The sequence below is a fragment of the Mobula birostris genome, chromosome 9, assembly GCF_030028105.1.
Source record: "Mobula birostris isolate sMobBir1 chromosome 9, sMobBir1.hap1, whole genome shotgun sequence".
Taxonomy (NCBI): domain Eukaryota; kingdom Metazoa; phylum Chordata; class Chondrichthyes; order Myliobatiformes; family Myliobatidae; genus Mobula; species Mobula birostris.
Genome location: NC_092378.1, coordinates 7,804,742 through 7,820,790, shown reverse-complemented (window position 1 = coordinate 7,820,790; position 16,049 = coordinate 7,804,742). Strand labels below are relative to the sequence as shown.

General features: G+C 41.6%; 2 protein-coding genes across 4 annotated transcripts in view; both read left to right on the top strand.

Annotated features, from left to right (window-relative positions):
- The window catches only part of LOC140202521 (receptor-type tyrosine-protein phosphatase R-like), a 285,315-nt gene extending 273,534 nt beyond the window's left edge, over positions 1-11,781 (top strand). The window contains exon 13 of the mRNA XM_072267467.1: positions 10,418-11,781. Within this exon, the coding sequence (XP_072123568.1) occupies positions 10,418-10,511 (94 nt within the window). The 3' untranslated portion in view covers positions 10,512-11,781. The remainder of the gene's footprint in view (positions 1-10,417) is intronic.
- A 1,164-nt stretch (positions 11,782-12,945) lies between these two features.
- The window catches only part of ptprb (protein tyrosine phosphatase receptor type b), a 115,924-nt gene continuing 112,820 nt past the window's right edge, over positions 12,946-16,049 (top strand). For all 3 annotated transcript variants that reach the window (XM_072267464.1, XM_072267465.1, XM_072267463.1), the window contains exons 1-2: positions 12,946-13,090; positions 14,165-14,566. In XM_072267464.1, coding sequence (XP_072123565.1) covers positions 13,036-13,090; positions 14,165-14,566 — 457 coding nt within the window. In that variant the 5' untranslated portion in view covers positions 12,946-13,035. The remainder of the gene's footprint in view (positions 13,091-14,164; positions 14,567-16,049) is intronic.

The following is a 16,049-nucleotide window of genomic DNA, read 5'->3' as shown; positions in this document are numbered from 1 at the left end:
CAGCTAGGAAGTATAGGAGAAAGAAGGCAGACACTCAACAATTCAGGAACAGCTTCCTCCCCTCTGCCAACAGTTTCTGAATGGACAATGAACCCATGTACACTACCTCACAATTTTTTTCTTTTTTGCTCTCTTTTACACTGCTTACTTAATTATTTAATATACATATATTAATATATTTTATATATATATAGTACAGTGCAAAAGTTTTAGGCACAAATATAGCCAGGGTGTCTAAGACTTTTGCACAGTACTGTATTTGTCAGTGCAGAGTAGTGAGCAAGTTTGTAAATCTGGCCGGAGCAAAGGATATTGGGAATGGTGAGGGTGGAGCACCACGTGAGGGGTGTGGGACCAGTGGCAGAGAAGGAGTGCCAGGGGCTGGTGCAGATACACCCAACCCTGAGACACCAAGCAAGGTCATTTGATTTCAAACAATTAGTTTGTTGATCCTCTGTGGTGTTTCCCACTCCCTCTCCTCTCTCTTCGCCTTTACCCAACTGTAATTCCCCACCAACCCTTCCAACTCAGTCCACAATAGAGACCCATATCAGAATCATATTTATCATCACTCACATACATCATGAAATATGTTTTTGTGGCAGCAGTACAGTGCAATACATAAAATTACTACAGTACTATTAATTTCCAAACTATAGGAAAGATGTCAACAAAATAGAGAGAGTACAGAGAAGATTTACCTGGGTTTCAGCACCTAAGTTACAGAGAAAGGTTGAACAAGTTGGGTCTTTATTCTTTGGAACGTAGAAGGTTGAGGGGGGATTTGATAGAGGTATTTAAAATCATGAGGGGGATAGATAGAGGTGACGTGGATAGGCTTTTTCCATTGAGAGTGGGGGAGATTCAAACGAGAGGACATAGGTTGAGAGTTAAAGGGCAAAAGTTTAGGGGTAACATGAGGGGGAACTTCTTTACTCAGAGAGTGGTAGCTGTGTGGAACGAGCTTCCAGCAGAAGTGGTTGAGGCAGGTTGGATGTTGTCGTTTAAAGTTAAATTGGATAGCTATATGGACAGGAAAGGAATGGAGGGTTATGGGCTGAGTGCATGTCAGTGGGACTAGGTGAGAGTAAGAGTTCGGCATGGACTAGAAGGGCCGAATGGCTTGTTTCTGTGCTGTAATTGCTATATGGTTATATAGTACTGTGCAAAAATCTTAGGCTCCCTGGCTATATATATGTGGGCCTCAAGCTTTTGCAAGATACAGTATTTTTACTGTAATTTATTGGAATGTATTGCTGCCACAAAACACCAAATTTCATGACATACTCTATACCAGTGATACTAGACCTGATTCTGATTCTGAAGTGATAATCTCTATTTTGTAAACACTTCCGTGCTGTTGCAGAAGATAGCTGTACTTCCATTGTTATCCAGGTTGAACTTTCCGTGCTGTTCCTGCTGGCTATGGTATTTTAATATACTCTTACACACCTTACTCGCTCATGCCGCAGTAGGGGTGCAGTAGTGTAGTGGTTAGCACAACACTTTACAGTACCAGAGACCCAGGTTCAATTCCTGCCGCCGCCTATAAGGAGTTTGTCCGTTCTTCCGGGTGCTCCTCTTTCCTCCCACAGTCCAAAGCTGTACCAGTTGGTGCATTAATTGGTCACTGTAAATTGTCCTGTGATTAGGTTAGGATTAAATCGGGGCAGGGCAGGACAAGATAGCTCAAAGGGCTGGAAAGGCCTATACTGCAGTGTATCTCAATGAATAAATATGTGCCTACCTCAGCAATTAATATACTCAGCACCTCAGCATCCACACTACATCTCAAAGAGTAAATAAATGGGCAGAGCGCAGAATCATGTTTGCAGAACTAAAGAAGGCGGCAATCTTCAGACTAACATGCTCATTACATCTCTAAATCAGGATTAGCAGATAGAGACGATGGTGTCATCTGAAGCTGTACTGTATTAACGTAACGAAATCTGTGACGGGGGTGATGCTTCTGCCTTCTAATAGAACAATAGACATTCTTTCCAAAGTCCTTCCGCCTTCATTCATTATGGGGACGTTATGCAGATATAATAGAGGTGAACAAATCATTTGAAGATGCATTTGGGATGAGGCGATATTTCAAAGTAGTAGCCATTGAGGTTGGGGTACTAGCATGATGGAAGGAGAATGCATAGCAAACTGGAGTTGGAAAAGCATAATTGGTACTGGGATGTAATCTAACTATGAAAGGCAAGGATAAACAAAGTTAAGCAGACAGGAACCAGCTAGGAGCAACTTAAGCAGGAAAGTTATGGGAGAGTCAGGAAAAGAGCTGAATTGAATAATTGCTTCAACCTCTTTAATAGAGGGCAGCTAGCACAGTACAGGCCCTTCAGCCCACAATTTTGGGCCAACCATTTAACCTGCCCTATGTTCATTCTAACAGTTCCTTCTATTTTTCTTTCATCCATGTCCTATCTAAGAGTCTCTTCCTCTACCAACAGCCCTAGCAGGTTGTTCCACACACCCAGCACTCTGAGCAAAAATAGAACTACCTCTGTCATCACACAAATACTTTCCTCCAATTACCTCATGCTGATGAGGAGCCATGGCAAAGAAGAATGGGTCAGGAAGCAAAGGGCTACTGAGGAACTGCTTTTCCCAAAGAGTGGTGAATCTGTGGAATTCTCTGCCCAATGAAGCGGCGGAGGCTTCCTTAGTAAATATACTTAAGACTAGGTTGGATAGATTTTTGCATAGGGGGGAATTAAGGGTTATGGGGAAAAGGCAGGTAGGTGGAGTTGAGTCCATGGTCTGATCAGCCATGATGTTATTGAATGGTGGAGCAGGCGCGACAGGCCAGATGGCCTATTCTTGCTCCTGTTTCTTATGTTCTTATGGATACTATAGTTGAAAGCATACTTCATTTAGTTCGTGCTAAATTTCTTGAATATCACTGCAGCGGAAATCAATCTGGTGAACAGTTAAATTTCCATCACAATGCCATGAGTCAAAAGATTCAAGATTGTTTAATGTCATTTCTAGTACACGAGTGTGAAGGAGAACAAAATAATTGTTAATCCAGATCCGATGCAGCACAAAAATATAGTAAATGCAATAAATATACTGTACATACCATAAGACATAGGAGCAGAATTAGGCCATTTGACCCATCAAGTCTGCTCCACCATTCCATCATGGCTGATTTGTTTATTTCTTTATTTACTGTAATACAGTGTGGAATAGGCCCTGTCGGCCCTTCAGGCTGGGTCACCTAGCAATACCCCAATTTAACCCTAGCCTAATCATGGGACAATTTTACATTGACCAATTAACCTACAGACCGGTATGTCTTTTGGACTGTGGGAGGAAACTGGGGCACCAGAAGAAACCCATTTGGTCACAGGGAGAATGCATAAACTCTTTACAGACAGCACAGGAATGGAACCCAGGTCACTACTCCTGTAAAGCACTGTGCTAATCACTAACTGTAGTTTATTTTCCCTCTCAACCCCATTATCCTGCCTTCTCCCCTGGAACCTTTGATGCCCTGACTAACCAAAAACCTATCAACCTCCACTTTAAATATATCCAATGACCTGGCCTCCACAACCATCTGTAGCAATGAATTCCATAGATTCACCACTTTCTGGCTAAAGAAATTCCTCCTCATCTCTGTCCTGTTCTGAAGTTGTGCCCTCTGGTTCTAGATTTCCCCACTAGAGGAAACATCTTCTCCACATCCACTCTATCTTGGCCTTACAATATTTGATAGACGTCCACATTTCCAAGGATCTCACCTGGTCCCTGAACTCCTCCATTCTGGTCAAAAAGGTGCAACAGCTCCTTTATTTCCTGCAGAGCATCAAGAAAGCTCACCTCTGTCCCAGGATATTGACAGACTTTTACTGCTGTACCATTGAGAGCATACTCACCAACTGCATCTCAGTGTGGTATGGCAATTATCCCGTATCGGACCGCAAAGCACTCCAGCGTGTGGTGAAAACTGCCCAGCGGATTATTGGCACCCATTTGCCCACCATTGAGAACATCTACCATAAACGTTGCCTGGGCAGGGTGAAAAGCATTATCAAGGATGCATCTCACCCTAACCATGGACTTTTTACTCTCCTCCCATCCGGTAGGCACTACAGGAGCCTCCGCTCCCGCACCAGCAGGCACAGGAAGGGCTTCTTCCCTGAGGCTGTGACCCTGCCGAACCTCACATCACGTCGCTAAGCAGTATTGCACCCATATTGTATAGTCTCAGTACTTTTATATTTGTGTGCTGTAGCACTTACTTTTTATTCACAGTTATTTTGTAAATAACATTACTCTTTGCATTTCTGGTCAGATGCTAACTGCATTTCATTGGCTTTGTATCTGTACTTGGCACAATGACAATAAAGTTGAATCTAATCTAATCTAATCAATGAGATCACCCTCATTCTTCTAAACTCCAATGAGTAAAGGCCCAGAGCCATCAAACACTCCTCAAAGTAATAATTCCCAGAATCATTCTTGTGAACCTCCTCTGAACTCTGTGCAATGCCGGCACATCTTTTCTCAGATAAGGGGCTCATAGCTGCTTACAGTCCTTCAAATGCGGTCTGACCAATGCCCTATAAAGCCTCACCATTACATCCTTGTTTTTATATTCTAGTCCTCTCGAAGTGAGTTCTAACTTTGCATTTGCCTTCCTCACCACTGACTTAACCTGCAAGTTAACCCTCAGGGAGTCCTGCACAAGCACTCCCAAATTCTTTTAGACCTCTGATTTCTGAAGTTTCTTCCCATTTAGAAATTAGTCTATGTCTTTATTCCTTCTTCCAAAGTGCATGACTATACACATTCCTACACTATGTTCTCTCTACCACATCTTTGCCCAATCTCCTAATCTGTCTAAATCCTTGCATCCTCAAAACTGCCTACCCCTCATCCTATCTTCACATCATCCACAAACTTGGCCACAAAGTCATCAATTCCTTCACCCAAATCATTGACATACAATGTGAAAAGAAGAGGTCCCACCACCAACCCCTACAGAATACTACTAGCCACCGGCAACCAACCAGAAAAGGCCCCCTTTATTTTCTACGTTTCCTTTTGGAGTTGGCTGTTCCGTCACAGAATTGTTACCTACCATATCTCAGTTAAAGTACAAACTATTTTGTTTATGACAGCAGAAGGCTGAAAAAAACAGAAAATATCGGAAATGCTGGGCAGGTCTGGCAGCATTGTTGGAGAGGAAAACAGACCTTAATGTTTCAGATCATTGATGTAAACTCAGCTATTAGAAATGTTACCTTTAGTCCTCTCTTCATGAAATTAGAATCGTACATAGTGCCAACCAATTTGTCTACTTGAGCTAGTTCCATTTTCCCATGTTTGGGCTATATCCCTCTAAGCCAGGAGTTCTCAACCTTTTTTATACCATGGACGAATATCATTATGTAGATAAGGGGTCCATGAACCTCGTTGCTCTGAACCTTTCCTATCCATGTGCCTTTTAGACCTTGTAATTGTAATACCTTGTACTGAATGGCAGATTGGAGATACATCTCTACAAAGAAGGTGTAAGGCGCTCCTTCCCTCCACTAGCCTGCAGGTCATCCTTGGACAAGGCGTAGTACCCCTTTAGCCCCCTGATCAGGGTCAAGTGAGGCCATGGGAGCAGTTGGTGGTACATATCGCAAGTCCAGTTTACGTGACCACTGACCAGACAGACAATCTCTGAAGAGTATTGATCATGGCTGGGGTCACCCGTCTTGTAAAGACACTGCCTGGAAGAAGGAATTGGCAGACCACCTCTGTAGAAAAATTTGCCAAGAACAATCATGGTCAGAGGACCATGATTGCATGCACCATATGACGTGGCACATAATGAATGAATGAATTGTAATTAATTAATTACTATAATTGCTAAAATTTTGAAATACAAAAATAATAACATAGAAAGCAATCAATATTTTCTGTAAAAGAAAATGGCACTAGATCCTTCCACAAAATAAATCTGGAGCTTGAACTTCCTCATTCCATTCATAATTATCGAAATTTACTTATTGTAAATTATGCATTTGTATGTCTAGGGATAATTTCAGCAAAGGACAAATATTGGAACACTGGTTACATTTTTTAAAATAATTTTTCAGAACTTGGGTATCACTGCAAGGTCCAAAATTTTATCCATCCCTACTTGCCTCTTGAGAAGATAGTGGTTAATCACCACTTAAATTCTGCAATCCCAGTTACAATACAAGGGTGATAATGATTGCCAAAATGGTATGAGGACCTCCAGCAGTGATATTCCATGTACCTGCCTTCTTGTTCTACTTGGCAATAGGAGTCACAAGATGGAACTTGCCTTTGGAGCATTCATCACATTACACTTCTGATTCAAGTACTTGTTTTAGCACCTTAAGACCATAAGTTATAGGTGCAGAATTAGGCCATTTGGCCCATCGATTCTGCTCAGCCATTTCATCAAGGCTGATCCATTTCCCTCTCAGCCCCAGTCTCCTGCCTTTGCCTCATAACCCTTCACTAATCAAGAATCTATCAACCTCTGCTTTAAATATACCCAATGACGTGACTGCCACAGCCACTTGTGGAAACAAATTCCACAGATTCACCACTCTCCGGCTAAAGAAACTCCTCCTCACCTCCTTTCAAAATGGACATCCCTCTATTTTGCGGCTGTGTCCTCTGGTCCTAGACTTCCTCGCAATAGGATTCTCTCCACTTTCACTCTATCGAGGCCTTTCAACATCTTTCAAAGATGTTGATGGTTTCCCAATTAGGGTTAATGCCTCTTTAGAAATTATTTCTGAATGGAAAGTCAAATAGAGAAGAAATACTGTGCATTGATTCAGCCAATTTTTTTCTGTCGAAATTATAATGCAGACAATGCAAGAATAGCCACTACAGTGCTTGCTTTGATAAAGTTATTAACTTTTTAATTCAACATCTATATACTGTTTGGGAACATCTTTAAATTGTTTTGCTCATTTATTAGAGCTCGACTGAAACCAAACACGGTATCCAGTGTTTCAACCTGAAACACCAATACAGGTTGAGTACCCCTTATCTGAAATGTTTGGGGCCAGAAGTGCTTCGAATTTCAGCTTTTTTATATATAATCAGATAGCTTGGGATCACAGTCATTTCTGAATCTGAATTTTGGTGAAGCAGTTTTGGTCTCACGCTCTGTCTGCCGGAGAAAGCAGGATCTCCCAGTGGCCACACATTTTAATTCCACGTCCCATTCCCATTCTGATATGCCTATCCACGGCCTCCTCTACTGTCAAGATGAAGCCACACTCAGGTTGGAGGAACAACACCTTATATTCTGTCTGGGTAGCCTCCAACCTGATGGCACGAATATTGACTTCTCTAAATTATGTTAATGCCCCTCCTCCCCTTCACACCCCATCCCTTATTTATTTATTTAATACATTTTTAATATATTTTTCCCCCTTTTTCTCTCTCTCTCTTTTTTCTCCCTCTGTCCCTCTCACTATAACTCCTTGCCTGCTCTCCACCCGCTGGGCTCCCCTCCCCCCGCTCTTTCTCCCCGGGCCTCCTGTCCCATGATCCTCTCATATCCCTTTTGCCAATCACCTGTCCAGCTCCTGGCTCCATCCCTCCCCCTCCTGTCTTCTCCTATCATTTTGTATCTCCCCCTCCCCCTTCCACTTTCAAATCTCTTACTAGCTCTTCCTTCAGTTAGTCCTGACGAAGGGTCTCGGCTCGAAACGTCGACTGTACCTCTTCCTATAGATGCTGCCTGGCCTGCTGCGTTCACCAGCAATTTTTGTGTGTGTTGGTCTTACACTTGTTCATCACACATATGTACTTAACAGTAAAAGTTATTCCTTTAATATAGTGAAAATATAATAGTCATAGTCATAGTCATACTTTATTGATCCCGGGGGAAATTGGTTTTCATTACAGTTGCACCATAAATAATAAATAGTAATAGAAATAGTAATAGTAATATTACTATTAGTAAATAGTAATATTCATAGAAATAATAAATATTAATAGAATAGTAATAGAAAATAGTAATACATAGTTAAATAGTAATATGTAAATTGTGCCAGTAAATTATGAAATAAGTCCAGGACCAGCCTATTGGCTCAGGGTGTCTGACCCTCCAAGGGAGGAGTTGTAAAGTTTGATGGCCACAGGCAGGAATGACTTCCTATGATGCTCTGTGTTGCATCTCGGTGAAATGAGTCTCTGGCTGAATGTACTCCTGTGCCCACCCAGTACATTATATAGTGGATGGGAGACATTGACCAAGATGGCATGCAACTTAGACAGCATCCTCTTTTCAGACACCACCGTCAGAGAGTCCAGTTCCATCCCCACAACATCACTGGCCTTACGAATGAGTTTGTTGATTCTGCTGGTGTCTGCTACCCTGAGCCTGCTGCCCCAGCACACAACAGCAAACATGATAGCACTGGCCACTACAGACTTGTAGAACATCCTCAGCATCATCCGGCAGATGTTAAAGGACCTCAGTCTCCTCAGGAAATAGAAACGGCTCTGACCCTTCTTGTAGACAGCCTCAGTGTTCTTTGACCAGTCCAGTTTATTGTCAATTCGTATCCCCAGGTATTTGTAATCCTCCACCATGTCCACACGGACCCCCTGGATGGTAACAGGGGTCACCGGTACCTTAGCTCTCCTCAGGTCTACCACCAGCTCCTTAGTCTTTTTCACATTAATGTGTGCAGGGTAACAAAAGCAGCACATTGGCATCGGGAGACTATCTGAATCAGCTGTTGAACAAAAACAAACAATAGCAGGCTTTCAGTCTCCACCTACAATGTCATGTTTTGATTAAAAGGTTACAGTACACTGTATTTGTATTTTACTCTTAAGTTTTATGTAAGGTAGAAAAACAATCAATATCTTAGACTTGTTCTGGTGTTAGATTTTTCTGATCAGCAGACGCTTTAGAAATTTAATGCTGTGCCTTTTCTTAAATTTCTGCAACCAGTCTGTTGAATATTCACAATTGCCTTCAATTTTCAGTTTGTCATGATAAATCTTTGCTTGGTTCATAATCAGCATATTGTTAAGCAGCAAATGTTCACTCTCACACTAACGATACACATATGAGATCTTCGTTTTTCACTTTATGCGGATTTTTTAATCTTTCATTAACTTCTGTTTATTACATATGTGAGGTCACAGCTCAGAACTCTCTGTGGTGTCCAAAGACCTGTGCATCTGGGAACCTTCCCAGTGTCTTGCAGAATTTTCCATTTATGATGTCATATCAGCGCAAAAAAAAAGTAAATTGTTTTTTTGAAGGTTTTCAGAATTTGGAATTTCAGATAAGGGGCTCTCCACCTGGAGCTCCTTTCTTAACACAGTCGCTGCTTGACTCAGTAAGTTCTTCCAGCAGTTTGTTTCTGGCTCTGGATTCCGGCATCTGCAGTAACTTGTGTGTGATAAATCAACCCATGGTGAGCTGAGGAAATCTGCCAGGGACAAAAGACAGCTACCTAAAGAAGGAATCCGACACAAGCAAAGTCAGGGTCAAGGAGACAAGAGCTAGAAATGTAAGGTGTGGGCAATGCAGGATGTAGGACTAAACACAAAACCAAAAGTCAAAACTTGGACATATCCTGGCATCTGAGAAGTATACAAAAAAAAAAGATGAGAGAAAAGATAGGGGCTCACATATAGGAGTGTACATTCAGCGGCCACTTTATTAGGTACACCTGTATACCAGCTTGTTAATGCAGATACCTAATCAGCCAATCATGTGGCAGCATCTCAATGCATAAAAGCATGCTGACGTGGTCAAGAGGTTCAGTTGTTGTTCAGGCCAAACATCAGAATGGGGAAGGAATGTGATCTAAGGGACTTTGACCCTGGAATGATTGTTGGTGCCAGATAGGGTGGTTTGAGTATTTTAGAAACTGCTGATCTCCTGGAAGTTTCACACTCAGCAGTCAATAAAGTTTACAAAGAATGGTGTAAGAAACAAAGACATCCAGTGAGTGAAAACGTCTTGTTAACAAGAGGGATCAGAGGATAATGACCAGACTGGTTCAAGCTGAACAGGACGGCAACAGTAACTTAACTGTCCACGAGACACAACATTGGTGTGCAGAAGAGCATCTCTGAAGGCACAACACTTCAAACCTTGAAGTGGATGGGCTAGAGCAGCTGAAAACCACACTAGGTACCACTCCTGTACCTAATAAAGTGGCTACTGAATGTATATAGAAATATTCAAGGGATATTAAAAATCAACATATTTTTTGAAAATAAGACAGATATCCAAAACAATGTGAGACCCTTGGAAATTGATAATGTAATTTAATCATTTGCAAATAGCAACACACAGAGTATTTACACAGGGCCACTATTTACAGCAATGGAAAAAGATCACAGTCACTTTACTTGGTGATTTGTCTGTTTGTTTTATTCGCAGAGGAGGAATGATTCAGACCAGTGAACAGTATGGATTTGTACATCATGCTCTGAGTCTCTATGACAGTGAAGTCTCACCTGACGCCAGCCAGTGATCTACCAGATAATACTCTTCGTCCAGAAAAACCTTTAATGCTAATTCATATGAGCGTAAGAAGGTAAAGGCATATTTGCGACTAGAAAGCCTGGAAATGGCATTGCGTTGGCAACAGGATGACATGCAGAAAACTGATGAAGCTAAATAAAGAGGGATGGGGAAGAGACTGTTTGCCAGATTAAGTGAAAAAGCCTAAATGAATGTGGTATATTTTCTAAATTCTGTTATAAAGAAATGAATCAAAGGTCACGTGGCATATTATCTGCTTCTAATGTTCCTCATGTTCAGTTCAACAATACTTGCAAGTTCTATGGTCTATGAAACTATGGAAGAGCGACGCTGGTTGAATTTGTTTGTGGGAGGCAAGAACAAGGGATTTGTACTGAATGTTTCTGTATTCCAAACTGACAGTAATTTATTGATATATACATATGGAAAGTGCTATTACATATGTGGTGAATTTTCTTTTTTCTTGCCACATAATTGTCTTGCTGCCGAAACACACAGGTGTTTAACTTGAGAAACTGTCAAGTACTGAAACTTTTAAAACTCTCTAAATGTTTTATATGTGATGTGGATGCAAGTTTTTATTGTGATATTGTGTTAAATTGTATGCACTTTGATAATCCAAAATAGCAATCAAATTGCACAAAGTTAAATGTATCATTCAATGTGTTTTTGTGTCCATGATTCTGTACTTTATTGAGATTGTCTTCATGTAAGAGCTTCCTAGGTATTGAGCAAACTTGTGATTGACACTCAGCATTGTTAGTTTCCTCTTTCTGTTGCTCTCTCTCTCTTTCTTTTATATATATACCCTTTTCCATAGATGCTGCCTGACCTGTTGAGTTCTTCCAGCATTTTGTTCGTGTTGCTTTGCATTTCCAGCATCTGCAGAATTTCTCATGTTGATTGATATATATATATATATATATGGATATACAGATCCTTTAATCATGTTGAATGTTGTGAAATAGTGTGATTTTTGTTCCTCTTCGCAGACAAGAAGTGCACTCTGTAAATCTGTGGCAATATATTTAGCAACATAATAATAGAGATCCAAATCCATGAAGTATTGATGTTGTTTAAACTGTTTGTGGCTATTTGGCAGATGTTCCAGTTGATGAGACATATTTTCAATTCCTTTTAGTCAGAGCAGGAAATTGTTTACATTAATAAGTTTTTTACAGAAAACAGTGCAAAACTCAGCACTGGGTAACTCATGTTTTTATTCTGTGCTGTTAATTTATGTGTAAAATAACAATAAATACACCACATCTTTTTGAATTTTGAGCTTGTGTGTATTTTTTTTATTCTTTTTACCATTGGGGTCCTTGATTCCATCTTTATTTGAAATTGTTGGGATTTCAGTCAATTATATCATCTTACAGATGGAATTTATTCTATTGCCCACAAGATAAAAATGCACACATTAGGCTAAAATATCAGTGGTGAAGAATGAAATATTTTCTTAGTCTGGTCAAGGTGTCAAGCAAATCAGAGCTAAGGTCTCAATGAACACCAGTCTAGTTCTTTAGCAATAATGGGAGTCACAATGTTTTTAAAGATGTCTACTTCCCTAGAATGAAAAGGCTCCCCAGGTGACTGACCTACAACATTAACACTGTTTCTCCCTCCGCAGATGCTGCCTGACTTGCTAGGTGTTCACATTTTTTCCAGATTTTCAGCAAAATGCATTATTTTGCTGTTAGACTGCTGTTTTTCCATATTGGATTTTACTGTGCATCACAGCAGAGATTATTACTGACGATTAACAATTAAGAGGCTGATTTTCTTTGCGTCGCCTTCCATGAAGAGATGTCTCGCTGATATTCACCTCCCAGAATTGAGAGCGTTGCTTTCTTCATCCGTTTACAGTTGGGCAAATGTCACTGTAACTATGCCAGTGTGAGGGGTTTAAAATCACTTTTCATGTCTGAAATGGGCATTGGCGTATTTTCACTTTAAAATAATTGTACCTGAAATATTCACTGAACATTCGCTACCCACTAATTTAGTCACCTGCCCTTTTTGGGTTTGCAATAAGGAGAAATATCGATTTGCTTCTTTTCACTTGGAGCTATCCCATCAATAAAAAGCCGCGGGAGTGAATAATTTGTTTAAATGGCTGAGATATTTTGAGGAATGTGCGTGTTGTTCGGCGGATTTTAAATAAGGCGCAGCTTTATAATTACAGTAAATTGCTTTCTTGCAGATTGTACAATTTATAGACGCGTCACAACCCAAATCCCGAATGAAAGCGTATTTTTTCATACCCATCACCGTTTAACCGAGTCAGGGGAGAATGTAACTGTGTACTTTCCCGGTCCCTTCCACGAGGGAGGGATGATTTCAGAGAAGTCGCATGAAATGACACTCTGGAATGAAGGACCTAACAATTGAATAGAAGGAAGTGGTCGTCACTAACTTTTTTCCCTAAAGGAACATTTCCTTTCTACGATTAGCGCCAGCCATCGCTGCTGTGTGGGAGCATGTAATTTCGTTTCACGATTAAAGTAAAAATGGATATTCGTTTCTTCATGTTGGCTTTTACACATGCGATACTATCTTTATCCGGTGAGTATTAAGTTTGGTACCGTTCTACTGTTATATGGAGGTCTATATTAGTTATTCTGTGTTAGTCCTTCCCAGAAGTACTGTGTTACCAGCGCGGAAATGCGTGTTATTCGCAAACGAACAGCTCTCTCACAATGAAACCCGCATATAGATCTCATTGTGAGATAGGAGAGAGCATCTGATTAAGGATTGTGCGGAGTTCGATTTGCCTTTATCAATAAAAGTAATACCGATACCGTCTCGTTATGTGTTTGACTGGTTCTGCTGTTGGTCTGTAGAAGGGAGCAGCCGTCTCATTCAGAATGGATTTAAATTAATTCCACTTAAACACATGAGTGTGTGGTGGTGGTTGCGGGGTTAGGCAGGGGGAGATGCTTGCCCGTAGTCTGGGAACGGCAGATACATACCACTCGTTCACTGATAGAGTTCCTGATGAGGCTGGGGAGGGAAGTGTAAAGCGAGAGTTCTTGGCCCCAGTAAAGTGGGTTCTTGGCCCAGTCTCCATGACCTTGAGAATTCTGGGGTTTAATGATCTGTAAACTGATGCCATCACTTAAAGCCAAATGTAAACAAAAAGGATGTGGTTTCTGTCAAATAATGAGGAGGAATTTCTTTAGCCAGAGGTGGTGAATCTTTGTAATCCATTGCTACAGACAGCTGTGGAGGCCAAGTCAATGAATATATTTAAAGTTAAGGTTGGAAGGTTCTTTATTAGTAAGGGCGTCAAAAGTTACGGGGAGAAGGCCGGCGAATGGGGTTGAGAAGAATACTATATCAGCCATGATGGAATAGCGAAGAAGCCTGACTCTGCTCCAATGTTTTATGGACTCGTGTTCTTCAGTACCTACGGGTTGCGATTCACTAAAATATTCCGAAATCTAGTAAAGGTGATATATTGAAAAGGTGTGGTTGTTTAAGGACGGATGAATCCATTATAGTGGAAGATTTTTAATTCCTACCACTTTAATGACTAAGTGCAGTTCTTTGTTGTGACGTTGTTTGATGCTGTTCTAGAGTTTGACTGGGGACGGTAGCACATGACGATTTGACCGTGTTGATTGCTCTCCCACGCAGATGGATTCCTGATCATGCACGCCCGGAAGCAACAGTGCTTGCTGGCCAGCAGGATGAAGGTGCTGGTGGGCACCTGCAACGTGACCGACGCCTGGCAGCAGTGGGAGTGGACGGCGCAGGGCAAACTGCGCCTCCTGCGGGGTGGCCTCTGCCTAACACCGGTCGGCCTTGCGCCCCAGCACTCGCACACCCTAACGCTGCAGGACTGCGCCGGCGCGCCGTCGTGGCAGTGCTATGACAATCAACTGGGCCTCATCGGCCTGGCTGACCGGAAAATGTACCTCAAGAAGCTGGGCTACTTGGCGACGGTGAAGGCCGAGAGGAAATACTACGACAGCTGGCTCAGGTACCAGCTCGACAAGAACAGGAAGCCGGTTAATCTGAACATCTGTCCAACTGAAGGTGAGCTCCGGACAATGGTCAGTGTCGAGGTGGGATGGCAGTGAGGCCGGTGTGTCCATTTGGTACACTCCTGGTGTTTTTTTTTCTGATGGTCATTACATTACAAGGCTATTTTTGATTTCACAAGTAAGACAGAATACGTAATTCTTCACTTTTGGAAATATCTATAAAATAAGTTAAACACTTGCTATAATGTTATGGTTTATAATCATGATTGAAGGTCCAGTGCAAGACTACTTTGGTTTCACAAATACAGCACAGAATACCTTCTCTCCACTTCAGGAAACATCTAGTACTATAATTAAAAGTTCGAAATGTTGTTGTAATTTTATTGTTTATAGTTCACCAAGTAAAATTGAGGTCGCAACCAAACCATGTTGGGTAGGTAGAAGTCAGGATGTGAGATACATCCTCAACGTAATGCTGACTTGAACTGGGAAGTTCCTAATGAATTTGTAGATCTGGAGTTCGTTCGCCTATCTTGCGATGTCAGATCACGAGACGTGTTATTCCATTGCCAACATAGGGGCAACCTGCCAACTGTACCGTCTTCACTAAGCGCGTCTAGTTGTTCGTAGTTCCTTCGTATCCGGGATCTGTAAAGCGCTGCTAGTTTTCCTTTGGATATCTCGCATCTACGGAATTTCTCGTAGTTGCTATTTTCCCCCGAGCCGCGTTCCCCCGATTCTCTCGGCGGACCACAAATAGAACAGAGCACAGTGCAGCACAACAACAACGCGCCCTTCGGCCCACAATCTTGTACCGAACCAGTTACATTACTAATCAAATGCCCATCTAAACTGATTCCTTCTGCCCACACAACGTCGCATTCATGTGTCCAGATCTCGGGGTTCTTGGAGTAACACTGAGACGCTTTGGAGAGACCATTCTCAGACATCCACCTCAACACCCTCCCTCCTTAGCTACTCTGGTACCCGAAGGCTTGAAGACTAGCGAAACGCTGATAGAGCCAACTCCATGAGAACAGGGGTTTAAAGATCTTTGGGAAGAATGTTCAGATGTGAAAGCTCTGGATGAGGGAGAAAAAAAAACAGATGGTATTCTAGATGAGTCCTGAGGTTTCTTTTCCTTTCGAGGGGGTGAGGTGCATGATCTGTACTTTGAAAAGTTTCTGGCAGAACACTATGACATTAAAGGATAGGCGGCAGCCCTTCCTCTTTGAAAGGATTTGGACGTCTTGGGCAGGAAGGATGTGAATGTGAAACAGGCCTTGACTTGCGATTGTGCTAATGGACTGGGGAATGCTGTTCTGTACCTTTTGAAGAATATTTCACTCAAATAGACAACACACATTTTATTTTAGCCAGAAAATAAAGCATTCTGATATTTTGCCTTTTAGAAAAGGCTTTTCTAACCTGTAGTGATTTGATGGTGTTTTTAAAATAAGCAGAAACGCAATTTACATTGTTTTTCTAACGATTTTATTCACATTAACCTGCAGACTCTCTTTCAATGACTCTAC